The sequence below is a fragment of the Micromys minutus genome, assembly GCF_963924665.1.
Source record: "Micromys minutus genome assembly, chromosome: 1".
Classification (NCBI taxonomy): Eukaryota; Metazoa; Chordata; class Mammalia; order Rodentia; family Muridae; genus Micromys; species Micromys minutus.
The window spans coordinates 25831962-25853899 of record NC_137969.1 but is presented as its reverse complement, the minus strand read 5'-3'; the positions used below and the strand labels follow the sequence as shown (position 1 = coordinate 25853899).

The following is a 21938-nucleotide window of genomic DNA, read 5'->3' as shown; positions in this document are numbered from 1 at the left end:
GAACTACCGTGTCCTTAGTACCCACCATGCCCCACCATGCTTCAAGCACCTACTTTGGCAAGCATGGGTGCTTCTTGGTGTCTGCTCAGGAACTGGAGAGGAGATCCTAAGACAGCCAGAACCATGGGTGTGAGGTGGCCACTCCAGTTTGACTAGGGCCCCCAGTGCCTGGAAGCCACAGGGATGCTCTCTGTATAGCCTGCCCAACTCACAGCATGTAGGCTATGCTCACGGGTAACCAGGATGGGAAAGCATAGTAGGGGGAGATACCCAGGCTGTCTGGTAAGGATACAATTCTGGGGGTCATGGGTACCCCCAGGCTTAGGACAAGTAGACAAACCAGCAAAGAGAGTTCCTATTCTAAGGCCATTGGTCACAGAACTCTTGGCACAGGGAGCCACCCTCTCCTCTCTTTAGTTATGTGGCAATGGGTGAAGGAGATACCCTCTACCCTGTGTTGACATCTGTGGATTAGGGACAGTACCATCCCCACCGTGAGTCAGTAGCTGGCTGGGAAGAACTGGAACCCCCAGGCCCCTGCATGCAGCAGGTCCTGTAAAGGGCTCATGGACAGGAATGGCCAGCAGTATGGCCAGGCAACTGTGCCTGGGAGGCCTGGCTCTGACCTGCCCCAAGTCACACTGAAAGACTTCCTGGAAGAGGCTGACTTGAGGGTGGTGTTGGGCCCAGCAGCAGTAGAGCCTTTGCCAGAGAACAACTGTCCCAGCAGAGCGGGCAGAGCGGAGGCAGCAGGGTGGAGCCCCGGCCATGGAGGATCCTGACAGGATGCACGTGGGAGGCAGGGTTAATCATTATCATGTGGCCTTGACCCCACCTGCCCTGGCCACATTCCCTGGCTACTCTGATCCTGCTACACCTCACGCCTGCTCAGGAGGAGCCATGGGGCAACAAGCCTGGCTCCCTAGCCTCTGTTCCTTACCCAGGCCATGTCCCTTCCTGCCGCTCCTGTTGCTGCTGCTGGTGCCTCGGGGGGCCCAGCCCCAGGCTGGCAGGGTGAGCACCGACCAACCCATTCCCTTGCTTGTGGCCAAGGGTTCCCTACGCACACGAAGGGTTCCTGGGAAGAGGCCAGAGAGAGGGACCCAGAGAAGGGGTGAGGACTGAGCTGGGGGCCCGGTGTGGTGGCCTAGTGGAGTGAAAATTGTCATTCGCACAGAAAGGTGGGGTGCTGGGCTAGGCTGGTCTGTCGTGCTTGGGCTTGAACTTGTTGGGGCCCTGTTGTATGTAGCCCAGGCTCTGTGAGCGTGAGGGCCCTGGGGCTTCTGTTGCATTTAAGTGTCTGAAATGCAGTGTAGGAGACCTATGAGTGCTCCAGCTGTTCCTGTCCACCCCAGAACTAACCCCAGGGTTGAATCTCAAGAGCAGGGTGACTTGGGGGCCTGTGACTCTTAAGCTAGCATGTTGAATCACTCAGCTTTGGGAGGAAAGTCCAGAGGAGGTGCTGGGGACATCCATTGTCTCTTGGACCTGCCCTAAGGAGGTGTATTTGACTGGTAGAGTCCAAGTGTGAAGGACTGTCCCATGCTGACACCATTGTGGCTCTTTGGGTTCCTAGAACCACACAGAGCCCCCAGGACCTAATGTTACAGCCACCCCCATGACTCCCACGATCCCTGCCACCTCTGGGAACTTCAACACCTCAACAGGAAATGATCCAGAAGCAGAGGCAGAGACTGAGGGACCCCAAAGTGAGAGGTACCTTCCTCCCTCCAGCAACAGCCCCCCTGGGGGCCAAGGTAGGTCAGACACTGCAATGGGAAGGCAGTTAAAGAGGCGTGGGGCCTGGGTAGGGGTGGAGTTCCCAGTGGAACACCTCATCACCTTTACAGTGCTCACCGAGTCTGGGCAGCCATGCAGGTTCCCTTTCCGCTATGGTGGCCGCATGCTGTACTCCTGTACCTCTGAGGGAAGTGCCTACAAGAAGTGGTGAGTCCCAGAGAGGGGTAGGGGCTGGGGGATCCATACAGGTTCCCATTGTGGGCCCTGATGAGCCCTGAAGCTAGTAGGTCTCAGTGGACAGGAAGCTCCAGGGTGCCCAGGCAGAGATGGGTGGGGCTCTGGGCAGGGACTCAATTTTATCGCCCCTCCAGGTGTGCTACAACACACAACTATGACAGAGACCGGGCCTGGGACTACTGTGCAGAGGCCACCCTGCCTGTGGAAGGCCCAGGTGGGTATGTGGAGGGGCCAACCTGAGCCCCCAGGAAGGGCTTTGACAGGGTGCTTGGGTTGGGAGTCTAGGGTATATGTGCAGGGTGGGGGCACTAGTGACCTGAGTCTGTATGGAGTTGGGAGTGGTCTGTGAGTTCGATCCTCCTGAGCTCAGCAATATCTAGGGATAAAATTGCTGTCGGGTCAGAGGGCACCGTAGAGTGCTTCATCCAGACAGGACCTAGCCTGTCTAGACCCTGGATGGCTTTGGTGGTCATTGGTGATACTAGGGCACCCTCTTGTGGTAAGATCCATCCATCCATGCTGCTGAATATGGTCCTTTGAACAGGCCCTAAAGAACAAACCATGAAGCCTGTGGGGAGAGGGAACCCTGTTGCCTGGCCGAGCTTGTATAGATGTGTAGGGTTTGGAATGCAGAGTCATGGGCTACCTTCTCTGATCCTGGAAGGTGGGAACTTGCTCACTCAGCAACCCAGAGAGGGCAGTGTGAGCATTCATACCAAGGGGGTATGGAGGGACTCCAAAGACTCTTGCCACTAGCCTTTCTAACCCCTCCGGTGTGTACCCAGCTGTCCTTGATCCTTGCGCCTCTGAGCCCTGCCTCAATGGGGGCACATGTTCCAGTAGCCATGACCATGTGTCCTACCACTGCGCCTGCCCGCTGGCCTTCACAGGCAAGGACTGCGGTACAGGTGAGAGGAACCTTTCTGGGAGGCTGGGAGATCAGCCGCTGAGTCCAGCCCGGGCTGGGTGGTGCCTGCCTGGGGGAGGGGACCTGCATGGGTGCTGTGGGAGCACTGTGTGACTCACAGAGAAATGCTTTGATGAAACACGCTACGAGTATTTTGAGGTGGGCGACCACTGGGCCCGTGTGAGCGAGGGACGCGTGGAGCAGTGCAGCTGTATCGAGGGCCAGGCCCGGTGTGAAGACACCCACCACACAGGTACGTCATGGCCAACTTCCGGGAGGTCTAGGTTCCATGGTGAATGAGCTCCTTCCTCACAACAGCAGCACGGCACGGGGAAAGATCTCAGCTCCATGTTCCCCTCCATGAGTTCCTGGTTTGGCTTCTGCGCTCTCCCCTAGCTTGTCTGAGCAGCCCATGTCTGAATGGAGGAACCTGCCACCTGATTGTGGGCACAGGGACCAGCATCTGTTCCTGCCAGTTGGGCTATGCTGGGCGGTTCTGCAACATTGGTGAGCCTCTTCTTTCTGGTGTTGGGGGCAGCCCTGGGGAGTAGTGTCAGAGGGTCTTGCTGTGGCCTGGCCTCATGGCAACCACTGTGCTCACAGTTCCCACCGAGCGCTGCTTCCTGGGAAACGGTACAGAGTACCGGGGCGTGGCCAGCACCGCTGCCTCAGGCCTGAGCTGCCTGGCCTGGAATTCCGACCTGCTCTACCAGGAGCTGCATGTGGACTCAGTGGGTGCTGCTGCCCTGCTTGGCCTGGGCCCTCATGCTTACTGCCGGTCAGCATCTAAAGGCCACTATACCTCTTTCTGCATAGGCAACGGACTGGACAGAGTAGCTTCCCAGACTCAACAGGGGCCCAACACTGCCAAGGTGGTTGTTAGCCTCTGCCTCTTGGGATGGTGGGTTCAAGTGTGCCCACTGTGGTCTGCAGAGGAAGCACATAGCTCAAGTGTTGGTGTGGGTATTCACCCTTCTGGGGGTCAGGATTGTCCTCTAGGGAGGATGGTGTGACCCCCCCCCCCGATCTGCTTGCAGGAACCCAGACAAGGACGAGAGGCCTTGGTGCTATGTGGTGAAAGACAACGCGCTGTCATGGGAGTATTGCCGCCTGGCAGCCTGTGGTGCGGGCACCCTGATAGGTTGGGGGCAGAGGAGGGGTGGTGCTCCCTGAGGACCCTCAGACAGGTCAGTGGAAGGGACTTAGTGGTGCCCTGTAGGTATACTCTGGGGTGGTCAGCTCTCAGAGGCTGTGCCCCAAGGCTCTCATGCTGGGAGTATCTAGCCATTTTAGATGTGAAGTGGAGTCTCAGACTGTAGGAGAGACAGAGCTTACTCCATAGCAGGTAATCTGACCTTGCCAAGGCCTGCAGTCTGCACTATACTGTAGGGTAGGAAACAGAGACTCCCAGGGTAACTGCTCAGAGCCTCAGGCTTGAGGAAGTGGGCTATGGGTCCAGGTAGGACCCCTCTGGCTCTTCCCTGTCTCCAGGGAAACCCAGGGGTATGAACTGATGACCTCCACTCCCAGAATCCTTGGCCAGAGTCTATTCCCGAACCCCGGAAGTCCTAGTGACCCTGCCTGAGTCAACCCCAACTGCACGTCCAACCTGTGGTAAGAGGCACAAGAAGAGGACGTTCTTGAGGCCACGCATCATTGGTGGCTCGTCATCTTTGCCTGGCTCACACCCCTGGCTGGCTGCCATCTACATTGGGAATAACTTCTGTGCTGGGAGCCTTGTCCACACCTGCTGGGTCGTGTCCGCAGCCCACTGCTTCTCCAACAGGTGAGCAATTGGCCGAATCCCCAGGTGTCCATCCGTCCTCAGGGGCCATCCACATGTCATGTCCCTACCCTCATTCTATCCTGTGGGTCCCTACGTGTGACACACACTCCTCTCCAGCATCAGCACACTTCCATCCTTCGACTGCTGACCATTTTTCCTATTCCCCTAACACGCCATTTTGTCCCACTGTGGCCTAACGCTTGTCCTGGGCACCGAGGTAGTCATGGAGTGTCAGAGCCGGGCATGTCCTAACTACCTTATATTCCTGTGCAAAGGGTGTGGGGGAGGCATCATCCTGTCATCTGCATAGACCCTGCCTCTCCCAGAGCCTAGTAGTGGGGTACCGAGAAGGTGCCAGAGTTGGAGACATGCCCCATGAACCACCCTATGCCTAAGTGTTTAAGGGGTACTTACCTGGGTAAGGAATCCAGTGGGCTCAGTTACAACATGTAGTAGAACCTCTAGGGTTACTGCACAGCCAGGGAAACTGAGGCCCAGCTCGCTGAATGGGCTTCTAAGAGAGTCTGAGGTCCACTCATGTCTCCACCCAGCAAGGCTGCAGCCCCGAGACACTGAGACGGCCTGAGCTGAATAGAAAAACCCCAGCAACCCCTCCTAGCCCCATGTCCTGGGGGTAAAGCAGTTGCACCTGAGGACCCTACAGGTCAGGCCAGGCTGGGGCAGGGCCTATAGGCAGATCAAATCCCGACTCATGGGGCGCAGTCTCAGGGCAGATCTCACCTGAAGGCTCCACTGGCTTACGAAGGACGTTCATGAAGCTAGGGCTCCTGGACCAGGTTCGCCGTGGCTCCACCACCCTTGTCAGTCTTGATTCTTCTGTTACACGGGTTAAAAATGTCTGCCTGCCCCAAGGCTGTGACCCTCTTGCTTGGCCATAAACAACAAGTACAGGGGTCAAGGTTGGGGAGACCCGATAGTGCCGAGGAGAGGGCTGGGTTCCACTCCTGCCAGCTTCCTGTGCAGCCCCCCCAGGGACAGCATCACAGTGGTACTGGGTCAGCACTTCTTCAACCGCACAACGGACGTGACACAGACGTTTGGCATTGAGAAGTATGTGCCCTACACCCTGTATTCCGTGTTCAACCCCAGCGACCATGACCTTGGTGAGTTCAGAGCCTTGGCAAGGTGGGGGCATGGGTTATGTACCCCAAGCCAGAGCCCAGACAAGGGTTAGGCTCCAGACAAGCAGCTAGAGGAATCTTGTTTTCCTTCCTCTGGTCTCTCAGGCCACTGGCCTCTCTGTCCGTTTCATGAGACTGTCTGCTCTGGATTTCTGTCTAGAGTGGGCTTCATTCCCCAGGCTGACCCCTGACCTCTCTCCCTCCCAGTCTTGATCCGGTTGAAGAAGAAAGGGGAGCGCTGTGCCGTTCGCTCCCAGTTTGTTCAGCCCATCTGCCTCCCTGAGGCTGGCAGCTCCTTCACTACTGGGCACAAGTGTCAGATTGCAGGCTGGGGCCACAGGGATGAGAGTGAGTGGAAGGCAGTCCCCACCAGTGGGCAGCCGGGGGTGGGGGAAAACAGGCAACACATCTGCCTGCCCTGAAAGTGCAGTACTCCACAGATGTGAGCAGCTATTCCAGCTTCCTACAGGAGGCACTGGTCCCCCTTGTTGCTGACCACAAGTGTAGCAGCCCTGAGGTGTATGGTGCCGACATCAGCCCCAACATGCTTTGTGCCGGCTACTTCGATTGCAAGTCTGATGCCTGCCAGGTAGGCTACTGCCAGGCTCCCACTGGGATGACACAGATGGGGTATAACTGGAATTTTCTGGCCCTCAGGGAGTCCTAAGGCAGAAAGTCCACTCTCTGTGGAGCACTTGGCACTTCCTGTAGTGCATCCTTGCAGTAGAAGAACTGTCTAAACAGACGGGAAAGTCAAAGACAGGCCCAGCATCACTCAGAGTCCAGATAAAGCCTCACTACCTAGGCAACAGTCAGGGCCATCCACATGACATCGGACCTCAGAGGCTACAGTGCTTTGTCTAGATTTCTCTTGAGTCTTTGGCAATCAATCAATAGTGAATGTTTGCCAAGGGTGTTATAGACCAGGCCATGGTCATAATTACATGTCAACCTGCTTTAGCATGGAAGGGCTGCTTTAGACAGGCAAGGAAACAGTCTTAGAGAGGTTGAATCCCTTTTCTGAGGTGGTACAGGAGAGACAGAGTAAAATGGACAAGACTTGATTCTGGGGCAGTCGGGGCCTCCTGGGGAAGAGAGCAGTTACACTTGTTCTAAGAGATGTGGAGAAGGTATGCTAAACATGAGGAGGAGTTTCAGGTGGTGGCCTAGCACACCAGGACTAAGTGTGGCCGTGCATTCCCGGAGTAGGACCAGAGCTGTGGGTTGTGCTTATTACTTCAAGACATTTGCAGGGTTGAAGCCTAGATGCTCCTGAGTCAGGACCTTGGTTGCTGGCACACAGGCGGCTGAGTTTAGTCTCTGTTCCAGGGGGACTCAGGTGGGCCCTTGGTCTGTGAGAAGAATGGTGTGGCTTATCTGTATGGCATCATCAGCTGGGGTGATGGCTGTGGGCGGGTCAACAAGCCTGGAGTCTACACCCGTGTGTCCAATTATGTGGACTGGATCAACGACCGCATCCGACCACCCAAGCGGCCTGCGGCTGCCTCCTGAGCCCCAGTCCCCAAGGAGGGGATGCTCATATTTCCCTGTCTACTACTACTAATAAAAATGTTTCCTAGGACCTGACTTCACAGTGGCACTACCTCCAGCCAGGCAGCTCTTTGTGTCTCGCCTCCCCAAGCTATGACCTGGGCCTTCAATGTAGATAGTGTGGTTTCTGGGGTGGGACCTGAAGCTAGTGTAGCTCCTGGGTGTGGTTAGGAGGCTCTCACTTCACAAAAATGGCCCCAGGGGGCCAGGTTGGATGTCAAAGTCTGACTCCTCTAGGCCCTACCCCAGACAGTCCAGGGTCCAGGCACCCTAAGTTACTAGGGCAAACCATTAAAACCAAGTCAAGTTCCTCAGGCATGAACAAGGACCTACACCAAACAGAGCTAATGAAGATAGCTTCAAGATAGTAAGCAGCCTTCCAAAAGTTGCTGTCGGCTGTCTCAGCTCTGAAGGAGACCTGAGGAGCAGGGCCCATGTCTGGGGTGTAGTAACTGACTACCGCTGGTCCTAAGCACACAGGAGCCAGGCTTGCCTCAGTCCAGACAGGATATGATAGGGTAGAGGCCAGCCATTCCTGTGGGTGCTCAAAGCTAGCACATTCAAGACTGGGAGACAGAGACCAAGGAAAGTCCGTGGTTCCTGACCCTGTGGCCTGAATGGGGCCAGCAGATGACACCTTGTTCAGTATCTCTAGCTGGGACCAGGTTTTCCCACGTCTGTCCTCATTTAGCCTAAGGTGTTCCTTGCTGTGCCCTCTGCAGCTTCACCCACTGAGTGTTCATCACAGGGCAGCCGGATCTTGCCATGCCCCACCTAGAATCTGTTCATCACTGGGTAATGCTTTTGCCCCAACCCACCCAGAAGTCATCAAATGCTCAGGCCTTACTACCCACCCATGAACTCTTCTACTACTACCTGAAGTACCAGGAGGTTCTTTGTGGATGACCATTATCCCCTCATCCTACTCTTATGACATCCTGTGAGACTCTGGGAGGGACTGGCCCAGCAGGGCCTGCTTCCAATGCATTCTTCCTGATCAGAAGGACCCTGTGTGGCTCTCAATCCTGGAGAACTGCAGCCAGAAACCTGGCTAGTGTAAGCCAGACAAGACTGGTGTGCTCTACCCAGGCAGCAGGAATCAGGTGGCTAGCTGCTTGCTCACATTGGTCTACTGGTCCAGTTTGTTCCACGGAAGCGTGGGGATAGCAAGTCCCGATTGTGTGATTCCCCAAGATAGGGACTTTTAAGTCAACTAAGAGCTGGTAGAGCTGGTGGGTTTTCCTGGGTGGCAATTAGGATGGGCATAGCCCAGTACGACTGGAGACAGCACAGAAGGAGAAGGTTAGCATACAGGTACACGCAGATGGGTGAGTCTATTTGAACTTAGGGAGAAAATGAGGCTATAAATCAAGGACAGTGGCCCCAGGAGTATGAACGAATTCCCTTCCATAACCACCAGGGACTGCTGAGCCATCCCTGATCCCCTCATCTTGACCACATGTTGGGTTGGCCCTACCAGGGTACCGGCCGGCTGGCATGTGGCAGTGACATGTGCTTCAGTTTTAGTGTTTGGAATTTATTTATGTGTATGTGTGTAATCTACTTGTCACTCTTTCTCTGTCCTTTAAGTGACTGTTCTATAGACTCAGATAACGAACTCTAGAAGAGTCCTTCTTTCTTCAAGTTTCTCTGAGATTCTAGACAAGATTGGGCTGCTCTGCTCTCTCAGGAAGTTGATAGAATCTGTCTATAATCTTATTTGGCCTGGACTTTTCTTTAGGGTGGTGTCTCCTGAGTCATGGTTTTAAATACTTCTAGTTGTGGATGTTATTTCTTCTGAAGCAGGTGTCCTCCAAAATTTAGACTTTAAGTTGACTGTCCCATTTTTTTTTGTATCTGTGACAATGAGCCTGGTAGAATCAAGGAAAGACGGGAAGATGCATAGGCTCACAGTTCATTCATGCATAGGCCGTCTTGGCGGGAAGGTGCAGGAGTGGGAGCTGAGGCAGCTGGTTGCACTGTGTCCACAATCAGGAAGCAGAAGGGGTGACGGTCTTTAGCCTGTTCTCTCCTTTTAGGTACTTATTTTATTATTGTTTTATTTTATGTGTATTTTTTTTTCCTGCACATATGTTTTTGCACCATGTATATGCCTGGTGCCTAGAGAGGCCAGAAGATGGCATTGGAGCCCCTGGAATTGGAGTTTAATCTGGATCTGCTGGGAGAGCAGCCTCCACTCTTAACTGCTGAGCCATCTTTCCAGCCCCTCCATTTTTCCTTTTTATTCATTCTAGAACCTCAGTCCATGGACTGGTGCTGCCCACACTCAGGACAGGTGTATTGGTCAGGGTTCTCTAGAGGAACAGAACTTACAGAATGAATCTCATCTATAGAAAGGGAATTTATTACAATGACTTAGAGACTGTGGTCCAGCTAATCCAACAATGAGCAGCTGTGAATGGAAAGTCCAAGAATCTAGAAGCTGCTCAGTCCACAAGGCTGGATGTCTCAGCTGGTGTTCAGTAGATGCTGGAATCTAGAAGAAGTAGGCTCTAACGCCAGTGAGGGAATGGACATGCCAGCAAGGTGAGAGCAAGCAGGTAAAGAGCAATCCTTCTGTCTTCCATGCCTTTATGTGGGCTTCCAGCAAAAGGTGTGGTCCGGATGAAAGGCGTCTCTTCTTGCCTTGAGATCCAGATCAAAGGCATGTGTCTTCCTACCTCAACATCCAGACTAGAAGTGGATCTGCCCACTTCAAACCAAGCAGAAATCCCTCACAAATGTTCCCTCCCTCTTTTGATTCCAGTTACTTCCAGATATATCAAGTTAACAACCAAGAATAGTCACCACAGTGGTCTTCCTTCCTAAGTTAAATTTCTCCGGAAATGGACTCACGGACATGGCCAGAACTAGTGCAGCTCCTTAGGTGATTCCCAATCCAGGCAACAGTGAAGATGAACCCTGCATCAACTAAGAGCTGAAGAAATCTCGCTTTTATTACCACAACGTTGTACATGGCTGATTCGGTTCGTTTTCTGTTGCTATAACTAAGCATCGAGCTAAGCTTCCCTCATTGCTTTCTGCTGCTGGACAAAACACTGACCAAAGCCAACTTGGGAGAGAATGGATTTATTTCATTTTACAAGTAGCTGTCTGTTATTGAGATAACCTAGTGTAGGATGTCAAGGCCAGAGATTGTGGAGAAACTCTGTTTACTGGCTTGCCTCCCTTGCTTCTTCAACCGAGCTTTCTTATGCAGCTCAGGCCCATCTTCCTAGGGTTGACACCACCCACTGTGGGCTGGGCCCTCCTATATCAATTGGAAATTATGAAAATGCCTCACAGACACAGTCACAAGCCAGCTTGAGATTCCTTGGGGTTTCTTCTTCCCAAGTTGTGTCAAGTTGACAGGAGCTAAATTCTAAAGAACAGAGGCTGGAAGTTCAAAACGGTGACTCAAGCATCTGCCGAGGGCTTGTACAGCATCACAACGTGAAACAGGACATCGCTTGGTGAGGCAGCAAGCTCCTGGCTCAGGTCTCTCCTCTTCTTGTAGGCCATTAATACCACTAAATGGCCCTATCCTTGTGACCTCATTTAGCCCTAATCGTCTTCTACCTCTAGATACCAGAACCGTGGGAATTTGAGGATTAGGTTCTAACGCATGGACACTGAGGTACCTATTTGACTATGACAATGGGACTCTTTTACCACCAAACTGCAGTTGTTACTCTGAATCTGAAGTGATTCTCTGTCACCATTTAGGACCTAGACCACTGGCTCCTGCGTTGCATTGCTCCCATTGGGAAATCTGCTATGACCATTACTGTTTTGTAGATTATCCCCTACCTCAGTGGGTTCCACGCTGCCCGATCTGGGCATGAAGCTGAAGGCACAGTATGCAGGTGAGATCATTACATCCTGTTTCTGTGTGCTAGGTTCCCGTTCCCCTAGGGTTCCCATGGTGACTCAGGGGTTTGTGTTTCATCTCTCCTGTGATCCCAGAGATCCACAGGCCTTGATGCTCAGTCAACCCCAAACTGGTTATTTCAGGAAGTCTTTTCTGTATCATAAGTGAACTTAGAGCTCAGAGACATGAAACAACCATCATTTATTAAGTTCACGCTTTTTAGGGAATGGGCTAAACTCTGCAAGGTGGTTTTTCTGTGTTGAACTAGAATCTCCATAGTGCAGGCTTTGGAGTTATCAGTGGGTTGTAGGTTTTTATACCTCAGGAATGGATAGCTGTTGACTGGAGCCCAGAGTGGGAGGACCATATGAATCTCATCACCTAGTGGGCTCACCTGGGCTTGTTCCCAGACAGGGGCAATATTACAAAAAGAAAAGTGGGGACGAACTTTCCTTGGCCTTTCTTTAATCAAAGTAAGCCAGGTTTAGAGGGTGGAGACCTTCATCTCTTACTGTGAGGGGGGTACATGACCACATTTTAAGGGGGGGTACGTGTAGGGAAGGAATTTTTTGCAGGTGTCTTAGGTCATTTTGTGTTGCTATCACTGAACACCTGAGGCTGGATAATTTATGAAGAAGTTCATTTGGCTAGTTCTGGGGTTCCAAGAGTGTGGCTCTGGCATCTGCTAGAGGTCTGCTGAGGCCTTATGCTGCAGTGTGATGTGGCATAGGATGTCCCAGCTTGAGACAGAGCTTTTCCCCTTCTTGTAAAGCCATTAAATCCATTAAGGGCCCCACTCCCATGACCACAATAGTCCCGAACCCCAAACCTCCAAATTCTATTAATTTAGGAATTTGAGTATTAAGTTTCCAATGGATGGTCACGGGGGGCACATTCAGACCCCAGCAAGGCCACTTTCTTCCTCTGCCCCCTGTGGCATTAGTTGCTGTAGGACAATCATTAGCCTATCTGAACTCATTAGCGTCTAGAGAAGTTCTCAGGCTCCTGGATTCAGAGCTTCGAAGAGTGTCCTCATTTGCTTTGAGCCTGAAGCAGCCAGCCCTCTGCAGCAAAGCAATGCTCTCACTTGAAGGCTAAGACACAAAAGAGAAAGAGGAAGAACTGGGGTGACTTCCTGGTGTGCCCAGCCATGCCCTGAAGACCCTTCTCAGGCCCCTCCTCTTAAGGGTCCCACTACTTCCAACAGCAATAGGATCTGGGACTCCAGGTCTAAAGGATAGCAGTTGCCTGGGCAGAACAGCCCAGACAAGAACAGGCATTTAAGCAGGCCGCTTTCCTGCTACAGCCATGTCTGGTTTCTTTGCAGCACACTAAGTAAACCTATTTTCTTAGAATAAAAAAAAATATTATTTAGCAATTTAAGAGGCCGGAGGTTCATAATCAAGGGTTTGTCAAATTCACCCCCCAGGTCCTCCCAGCCTGTAGACAGCTGTCTCTTTGATGGACCCTTCTGTGGCTTTTTCTGTGTGCAGAAGAGAGAGTGCTCTTAGGGATCTCTTTGTCATTTTATAAGGACACCTGTCCTAACAGATTAGGGCCCTCATGTATGACCTCATTTACCATATATACTCTCTTAGAGGCCCCATGTCTTCATGGTCACATGGGGGTGAGAACATCAGCAAATGCCCATGGAGATGGGAGTAGCGGGGGCGGGGCAGAGGATCCAGTCCATAATATTCTTCCTCTCATCGAGGTGACTAGTGACTGATGTTTGCATGATAGTATAGTTTGCATAATGGCTGGGTTCAGAAGTGGCGGTCGGCTCTGCCCACTTAGCACTACTTAAGAGTCATCTGTACCGTTTCCCTCAGTGGAGGGGATAAGGGGACGTGAATCAGTACACGTGGGGCTTGATGCCCGCCACAGCCCGCTGGAGTGTGTCTGTCCAGCTCCAATTACCTAGAGATGCCGAGGCAGGCATGCCCCCAAGTTCCGCCCTCCCCTGTGTGTGCAAACAGATCATTTGGAAGCCTCTTGCATATGCAATCAATCACCCCTGTCCCTGGTAACAAAGCCAGGCTGCAGCAGGAAGCTGAGGCCGTGTGATGGTAGGTGGCAAGCACAGCATCTCACAGAGGTCCGAGCCTGCAGAGCCACTGACGGGACAGCAGCATCCTGAGATCGTGGGTGTGGTGTCGGCTGTTTGGCTAGCCACGGTGTGTAGCAACAGCGTTGTGGCTGTGAGCTCAGTGGTGCAGCTGTGCCCACAGCTGGAAGCTTCCCGTGGTGGCCAGGCAGGGGTGTAGGGCTAAGTGTCATCCTGTGTCACATGTGACTGGGCCTTCCTGCCATCCCACTCCTTCCAGCTGTCACCTTCAAGAGGCTTAACATCCTTCTGGTCAGCTGCTTCTGGTCAGAGAGAGTTTTGTCATGTAGGGTCCCAGCAACTCTGGTTGTAACATCTGGGGAAACTGGGGCACAAAGAGGGCCATCCATTGGCAGACTTTTGGCAGACTCGGTGACCACAGTGCTGTCCTCTAGGCCATGTGGAGTGGGAGAAGAAAGCTGTCTATCCCTGTGGCGCCCGCATTTCCGGGGCCAGTGAGGGAGCAGGTGCAGCTGCCAGGCGTGGCTGGAGTTTGGGCCAAGGCCAGCGCTTGGAATGCAGCAGGACGTGGCCCCTCCCTGAAGGGAAGAGCAAGTGCCAGGCGCCTGAGCTGGAGGATGCGGTCATGGCCACAACCCCCAACCGACTCCACACCGGCTGTCCTGAGCCAGTCCCCAGGGGCCTTCGATGTGTGTGGAGTATGAATGGGGTTCTATGGGCAGCAACTGTTCAGTGGGAGGCACTGCTGTGCCACACAGGTGATGCAGGGTAGAGAGTGAGGAACATACAGAGCTCCTTCCTGGACCTGGTACGGTTGAAGGTTTGCCTTCCAGATCCCCTAGAGAGGCTGCGGCAAGGACTCTCAGGTTGAGTATTGCTCTGGGGTCAGTGCATGTGGGTGAGTCTTGGCCATGAGTTCTGATACCACTCTTACCACCCTCAGTTTCTCTGTACGGGGTAGATAGGAAGCAGCCTGAAGAGTCTGTGCAGGATAGAATGAAGACTCGCACACATTGCATGAACAGAATGCAGTTTGACACGTAGCCCCTCTCTACCTGGACCAGAGCTCCTTGGGGTTGGGGATCAGGATGGCCAAATACACAGGACTTCGTTGCTTATCTGAGTTTATTTTGCTAGATGCAGTTGGTTGCCCATTGTAGGCATTCTCTGTTTCCTGGGATGCTAAGCCATGTGTCTGGGGAGTCTATGACATAGGTCTAACAAAGCACGAAGCTCCACAGTAACCTGGCGTGGTCGTGGAAAACTCAGCACAGGCCTTAAGCAACCTTAACCGGAGCACCGGGCTGAGGTAGAGAAATCCAGAGGCTTAGAGAGCATTTGGCTGGTCGGGGAGAATCTAGGCAAGGCTGTTTACCAGGCAGCACAGCCCCTGCGGCCCTCCATGCTATAAGGCTGGTGCAAAAGTAGGAGAGACCAGCCAGGGAGTCCTGGGGAATGAGATGGCATAGTGGGCCCTGGTCCTGGCAGCCACTGAGGTCCGCTCTGCCAGATACACAGCTGAATGGGAGGGACTGTGACCTACAGAGTGGATATGCCCACCTCCTCTACCTGCCTGGAGAGTGGCCACCTCCGGTGATAGGGTAGGGTTAGGGACTGGGGAATGTACTGGGCCTGGGCTGTTCTAGTTGGTCTGTGGCTCTATGAGATGGAGGAAGGGTAGGGGCAAAGGATAAAGCCATTGAAGGCACACCGGCCACAAAGCCTCCTGTGGGGTTGTCTTGGGACAGGTTTCTACCCTTTGGGAAATCGCCCCGTCCCAGTCCCCTCCCCCAGGCCCCCAGGCTGAGTTTCTCCCAGTCTGCTTCAGGTGGTCTTAAGCAGTGGTCCTGAGTGCAAAGGCTGCACAAGGCCACTGCCATCTACTGGCTTGCACTTTGCTAGGGTCTTAAAGACCGTGTCCCTGGGGTGCCCCGCCCAGTCTCTCCCGCATCCAGGTCCCGAGTCGCTGCGCCCCGCCCGCCGCGCCGGGCCCGCCCTCCTGGCTCAGCCCAAGGCCCTCCCGGAGCTATTTTGAAAGTGACCCTGGGCTTGGGCGCCCAGGACGCGCGGAGAGGGCGCAGCGGGCGGCGGGAACCATGACAGAAGATGACCGAGGCAGCGCTGGTGGAGGGCCAGGTCAAGCTGCGGGACAGCAAGAAGGTTGGGGCGCCGCGGGGGCGCGGGGCGGGGGCGCGCTCGGGTGGGGGCGGGGGCGCAGGGCGGGCGTTCGCGGGCGGCTTCTCACGCTGTCCTGTCTCCGCAGTGGAAGAATAGGTGGCTGGTGCTGCGCAAGCCGTCGCCGGTGGCAGGTGAGCGGTCGGGCCGCGGGCAGGGCGCAGGGCGGCGGGTTTCGGCGAACCATCGGGACCCTGTGGGCCTTGCAACGCGTGGCTGAGGTGCCAGCTCGCCCGAAATAGCCGCGGGGGAGCCGCTGAAACCCGGCCTCACGGCGGTAACCGGAGATTCACAGCCGCTCCGGCGCCCGGACCCTGGGACCTGGCCACCCGAAACATAGCCCTAACCTGTCCCTGAGTGTGGTGTTGGGGGGATGGGGGAGGGTCCCAGCTCTGTGTGGGCCAACCCCTTTCCTGGACCAGCAGAAGTCCAGAGGGGCTGTAACCTTCCCATGGAGGAGCAGGCAGAATGACCACGGCGACATAGGTGTCCTGGTGAAAATGTAACAGGAATTCTCAAGCTGCATCCCAGGCAGTACCACTCCTTCCCAACCCCGCACACTCGGGTAGGGAAAAGATGGGTTGCCAGGTAGGAAGAGTCCTGCTTCTGTGTCCCAGGACCTTTACTTTGGGGGAGACACAGTTCTGGGAAGAGAAAGTGGTACCAGGGTCCGCTCCCCTCAGAATGGGGAGAGCCAGCAAGGAGCCAGGGCAGCTCTGCAGCTCCAGCCTGGGACTGCAGCTGTTTTAGGAGACAGGTGCCTTGGAGCTGGCCCAGGCACCCAGGGGTCTGTAGGGGAAGTTGGGTGGGGGTGTGTGCGTGGCAGCCTCACACATGTGCCAGCAGCCAGAGTGACTTCCAGGATGCTGGTGCTTGTCAGCTCTCAGGAGGGGTGGCACAATTCACTAACTGCTTTTGTGGACAGTCCTTTTGCTTGGGTCTAAGCTTGCTCCCCAGGGGCCCTGGTTCTACGGTGTCTTCACGAAGTCCTTTAAGCACCCACTCTCCGTGTCTCAAAACCTGTGGGTCCTTGTCCTTGGCATTCCAGGATATCTGGGGGATGACGATTAGAGACTGGGGAGGGGAAGGGACCCTGGACACTGCCAGGCTTGGGGACTGGATGGAGCAGTAGAGAAGTAAAGTCCACAGTAAATTTAAGCGGCTTTGATCAGCTGTGGTCTATGTGCACCAGTCTGGCTGGTGAGGGGGTCTTAGCAAAGGCTACAGCGTTAGGTCTATCCCAGAGAGCATCCTAAAGTGTCCTTACCAACTCTGTTGGGATCGTGGATCCTGTATTCTAGGTGGTGAGCTAGCCAGAGGTCCTCAGGGGTGGGACTGGCAAAGGAGCCTAGATTACATGCTGTTCCCAGATGGGGCTCTGAAGTTGAGCTGGAATGTATTAGGGGTGATTGAGTCAAGAGTAGAGGGTGTGGCCCTGCCTCTCTGGGCCTGTCCATCCCGAGCCTGCTTGCTGTCCCAATACCTCTTCCTGAGCTACATGGCCCATAGCCCCCACCCCCACTGTGGCTTTCTCCTCCCACCTGCTGTCTTAAACCACAGGAGACTGGTTCTTCTCTACCCAGCCCCCCCCCCCCCAAGATGGACACTTGTGTCCTTGAGAACCTGTGGACTCTGTTGATCTGGTATGGAAGCGAGAGGGCAGCTCTGTTTTCTTGTCCTGAGAAACAAATGGGTCCTTGGCTTTAAAATTCTGACTTCCTTTGTGGAGGCTCATGGGAGGTAGTTGAGAGGGACCAGGAGCACGGTTCTTTGTCAGCATGCCCCATCTCATGTATTTACCACCAACACTGGCAGCTGTCCTGTAGGAAGGATTCAGCTGGCAGAAAAGAAGAGAACTTTTGATCAGAGGTGTGTTTCACAGCTAGATTCCTGGTAGGCAGTATGAACTCTTCTGGAAAGAAGTGTTTAAACACACACACACACACACACACACACACACACAAATAGGAAAGCATTGCCCCCCCCCCCAGCTGCTGAGCCATAGTGCCTCAAAGGGCCCGCTGATGGGAAATACTTCTCACCAGGCCTGTCTCAGTGTGGGATCTTAGAATGGGGCTGTGTGCGTGGTGAAGGATGTACATCTGGGTCCCCTCTCTGGGCAGACATTCAGGAGAGGGGTGCTCTGGTTCTGTCCTGGCCAGTGGCTCACTGAGACCAGAACTTTGGTCTTTTTTGTGGTATGGTCTCTTGATGGAGAGCTCCAGACAGCAGCCCATGGAGGGTCCTTGTCTGTGGTTATAGACAGCTGGACAGTATTCTCAGAGGGTGCTAATCTGTCGCTTCCGATGTGGGCTATTCAGGGGCTTCATCTAGCTTGGGAAATCCACTAGGAGGGACCCACCTTCTGAACCTGGCAGGGAAGCCAAGGTCCAGACATAGGGGTGAGGGAGGTTTTATACACTGTCTCTCTCCAGGGCCTTGCCCTTTATTCCTAAGGGCTAGAGATTTCTAGCTCGGCACCAGCCTTGGGCGGCTGTGGGACAACTGTCCCAGAGAGATGCAATAACCCTACCTGCAGGAGAATGCCCCACCCGCTGCTTATGAGGACAGCAGAGGTCTCAAGCCCACACATGGGGACAGGGCCTTGAAGCTGGAGTCCCATGCCAGCCATTGCTCAAGCAACCCTAACCTCCACGTTGGTAGCTCTGGTAATGGCAGTAAGACCCATGGTTGGTGACCTAATACTTTCTGTGTTGGCACCTCTGGCTTTGGCTTATCTAGATCTCTGCCTCCTTCCCATTGACACCTCAGCCCAAGGCCAAGGACAGGTCAGGATGGCAACTAGACATCTCTTTTCATGAGAACATCACAGGGAACAGGAATACCTGGCTCAAGGCTTGATTCAGCTTCTGGACTATGTGGTCCTGGCAGCCACATCTTCCCTGAGTATTTGTACTTAGCTGATTGCTATAGGTTGGTCCTGGCCTGGGCTATTCCCACATCTGTCAGGAAGATGGCTGAAGAGGACACAGTGGGGCCTTGTCCTGCCTGGGCCTCCGTGCCGAGCCCTGGCCACATACTCTTGAGCACATTCATGTTTCTGTCTCCCTCACTTGTATGGAACAGTAAACATGGTATCTTTCCTAAGATAAACTTTGGGCCTGGGGCCTCACACTCCATTCTGCCCCCAGTCTCAGGGTGATCTCAGGCTGCTGCTTGCTTTTATCCACAGCATTTCTGAGGGTACTTAGTGCCTCAAGGTCACTGTGACCTCTAGGGCTAGACCTGCCCCAAAGCTGCTAGGGTTCTCTTCTACCTCCTCCCAACTCCACCCTTCTGTCCCCCTCCAGGCCCTGGTCACTCTGTCTTCCTAGTGGTCTGACCCTCCACCCAGAGGCTTCAGCTCTGCCTGTCCCTCCTGCCCTCTGTGTGGCCCTGGGCTGTGGCTAAAAGGCCTCAGTGAGCTCATGACAACTCTGTGGTTATTTTTACATCTTTAGATGCCTTCCAGCTGCCTGCCCACATGGCCATTCAATGTCCAATGGGCTTCCTAGCTCCATCCATCTAGGAAAGACCCCAGTCTCAGCTGCATTCCTGAAAGTCCTCCCCAGACATCCTTTTCCTGCTCCCATCCCAGAAGCCATTGTCTTCACTGGCCCCTGCCAACCTACAGACATTCCTCTGGCTCCTCCCTGGATTGGGGCAGATTCAGATAGCGGTGCTGAGGCTGTTCCTTCCCGTGCTACCCATCCAGCCCAGGCCAACAGCATTCCTTAATGGGATTGGACAGGAGTGTCTGAAAGCCATGCTGTCCCGGGAGTCTCTTCTCTATCCAGTAGCCAAGGCTGGGCCAGCCTTCCGTGCTCAGTACTCTTAGAGCGAATTTCTCAGCACCAAGCTTTCCTGTGACTCCGTTCTCCTCTCCTTTTGGTTCCTAAGGCTGAAAGTGGCCACCATTTATCTCCTGTAGTTGCACGAAGGGATCACTGATACTCAGTGTCCTGAGGCACAGTTCTGTGTCCCCAGAGATCAGATAAACTTAGGGGTAGCATCAGACCTTATCAGGGATAAGGTCTCAGATCAAATACAGGGTTCTTCTTATGGCTCTTTAAACCAGTCAAACATCAGGCTTTGCACCAGAAGCAAACAAATTCTACTCTAGGGTAGCCACGGACCATCTGAGTCCACTGCCTGCTTCTGAGGCATCACTGGAAGGAAGCCCCAAAGCCTTCCCATACTGCGCTTAGTTGAGTGGTAATGACAGAAGCTGCCGTCCCTGCAAAACTTAGGTATTTACTGGCTGGTGTTCAAAGGACAAGTTTATTGTCGTCATTCTTGATCCTATCGCTGGGAATATTAACTTTCTGAATGAAGGGGTGACAATCTGTGGTCCCTGAAGAAGCAGGCTGTTCCGGCCTGAGCATCTGACTCTCTATGTAAGCACACATTGAGGTTGGGCCACTAAGAGCTTAAGGAACTAGACAAACGTGTAGATGTAGATCCTGATAGCTGTGCTGAGGGATGCTGGACTTGCAGAGGTGGAATGGGATGTGAGGAGATGATTGGAGACTCTAGCCTGAGGGTAGACTGCAAGTGAACATGGGAGGAGGCTGGGCAGTCCTCCAGGATGGTGATGTTGAGGGCTGAAGGACAGGCAGGTTTATGGACCAGACGTGGCCCGTGTGTCTATTAGGTGGGCAGCCATAGCAGCCTCAACAGGTAGCAGCAGAAGCAGGACATTGGCTCATATGCTCCGCTGTCGTGGTAGGTTCTCAGGGGAGGAAGGGCCTGGGCCTTTTGAGTCCTGCCTGGCAGGGACTTGAAAGGTGAAAGGAGCCAGGGCTATTTGGCCCCAGTGGGCCCAGTCATTGGTACATCCTGGCCACACCGCACAAAGATTGGCAGACAGCCATGTAGGCTGCAGCTGGAAGTGGTGTGGGAATGTGTGAGCACATGATAAGCAGGCGCCACACGTGGGCTCTTATACCTTCCCACGTTCAGTTCTCGGGCTGTTGTGTGTGAGGACACTGGAGCTGACCACTGGAGAGAGGAGTGTCTTCTGTCCCTGTCACCTTGACACTGGGGACCTGACATTAGGGCCTCAGCTACGCTCAGCTCCATGGTCCCCATGATTTCCTTTGTGGACGCTTCTTGTTATCTTGTTATTTACTTGCTTCTGGGCCTAGTTTCTTGCTTTGTGTCAGTAGATCTGTCATTCAGACCCTTCTTGCCAGTGTCTGAGAGAAACTGAGCTAGAATTCCCCATCCCCCCAACCCCCTGACGGAGAATGATTTCCCCATCTTAAAAAATGGTTATAAGCGGTGATCAGGCTCCCAAACAGGAAGTGGAGGTCCCCGACTCTGTTTGTTTGTTTTTGTACAAGGAAGGGTTTCTTTTGGGCTTACTGTGCCAGCAGTCCATCCCCATCATGGCGGGGAGCGTGGTGGGCAGGCAGGCAGGCAGGCAGGCAGGCAGGCAGGCAGGCATGGTGCTGGAGCAGAAGCCGAGAGCTCACAACTGCACCACACTCAAAATGGTGGGCAGGTGTCTTTTGAAACCTCCAAGTCCACCGCCAGTGATATACTTTCCAGCAAGACCACACCTCCTAACGGGAACACAAATAGCCCCACCAACTGGAGACCAAGTTTGAAATTGTCTGGGCCTATGGTGTGTATTAGGGGGCATTCTCATTCAAACCAGCACACCCCACTCTCTGACCCCCACAGACCTGTGGTCATGTTGTGATACAAAATGCATTTGGTCCGACTCAGTCCCCATTGTTCAAAACTCTGAAGTCCAACAGTTCACTTGAGACTCGACATAGTCTACCAACTGTACCCCCACTTTCAGGGGGATAAGAGTTCATCACCAGAACGGTGGGGAGCATGTCAGGTAGGCAGGCATGGTGAGGGCTCAAATTTGGTCCCCAAACAGCAAACAGAGAGCCTAGCTTCTTTGGGAGATAGGGTCTCATGCAGTCTGTAGCTACTTGCGATGTAGTGCTCCTGGCCCTCCTGCTTTTATCTCCCCTTGGCTTTGTACATGGCACACGGCTGGGCTTACTGGTAAACACACTGTCTGGCTGCTTGCCCACTCAGTTGGGCCCCAGAGGAGGAGAGTTTGTGCCCCACCCCCAAAGGCTCTGACCCACATAGGGGTATCCACCTCCATGATCCCAGCTCTCAGGCTCTGGTTAGGGAAGGAAGGAAAACCCACAGAGGCTTTGGGAGTCATGGTTGGGATTTGGGTCCTTGTGTAGGTTTGCTGAGGCTGTTTGCAGGAATGTCTGGCTTTGCTCTGAGGTCCTTATGGGGCTTTCTCCAGTCTCCCCTCGGTATAGCCCAGCGTATCCATCCAAGCGCCACCTGCTATTTGGGGTTGCCTCCCATGAAAAGTGTTTAGGTGTTTATATTGGGTGCATGAGCCTACACCCTCCCCCACAGGTAGGCCCTTAGGTCCAGGTGCTGCTGGTGTGAAGGCCTGACTCCCGGGGCGGGGG

General features: G+C 53.9%; 2 protein-coding genes across 4 annotated transcripts in view; both read left to right on the top strand.

Annotated features, from left to right (window-relative positions):
- Nucleotides 1-900: 900 nt before the first annotated feature.
- On the top strand, nucleotides 901-7324 carry HGFAC (HGF activator; the record flags this gene model as incomplete). Its single annotated transcript, XM_080927432.1, has 14 exons — nucleotides 901-1014; nucleotides 1577-1757; nucleotides 1851-1947; nucleotides 2112-2191; nucleotides 2763-2885; nucleotides 3006-3137; nucleotides 3281-3391; nucleotides 3488-3662; nucleotides 3922-4007; nucleotides 4415-4670; nucleotides 5655-5794; nucleotides 6020-6160; nucleotides 6253-6401; nucleotides 7142-7324. 14 exons carry the CDS (start codon nucleotides 901-903, stop codon nucleotides 7322-7324), a joined length of 1968 nt encoding a protein of 655 aa, XP_080783558.1.
- An 8020-nt stretch (nucleotides 7325-15344) lies between these two features.
- DOK7 (docking protein 7) overlaps nucleotides 15345-21938 on the top strand; it is a 29220-nt gene continuing 22626 nt past the window's right edge. For 2 of the 3 annotated variants that reach the window (XM_080927405.1, XM_080927407.1), the window contains exons 1-2: nucleotides 15345-15462; nucleotides 15566-15611. In XM_080927405.1, the coding sequence (XP_080783531.1) occupies nucleotides 15409-15462; nucleotides 15566-15611 (100 nt within the window). In that variant the 5' untranslated portion in view covers nucleotides 15345-15408. The remainder of the gene's footprint in view (nucleotides 15463-15565; nucleotides 15612-21938) is intronic. The other variant, XM_080927406.1, reaches the window with a different exon arrangement.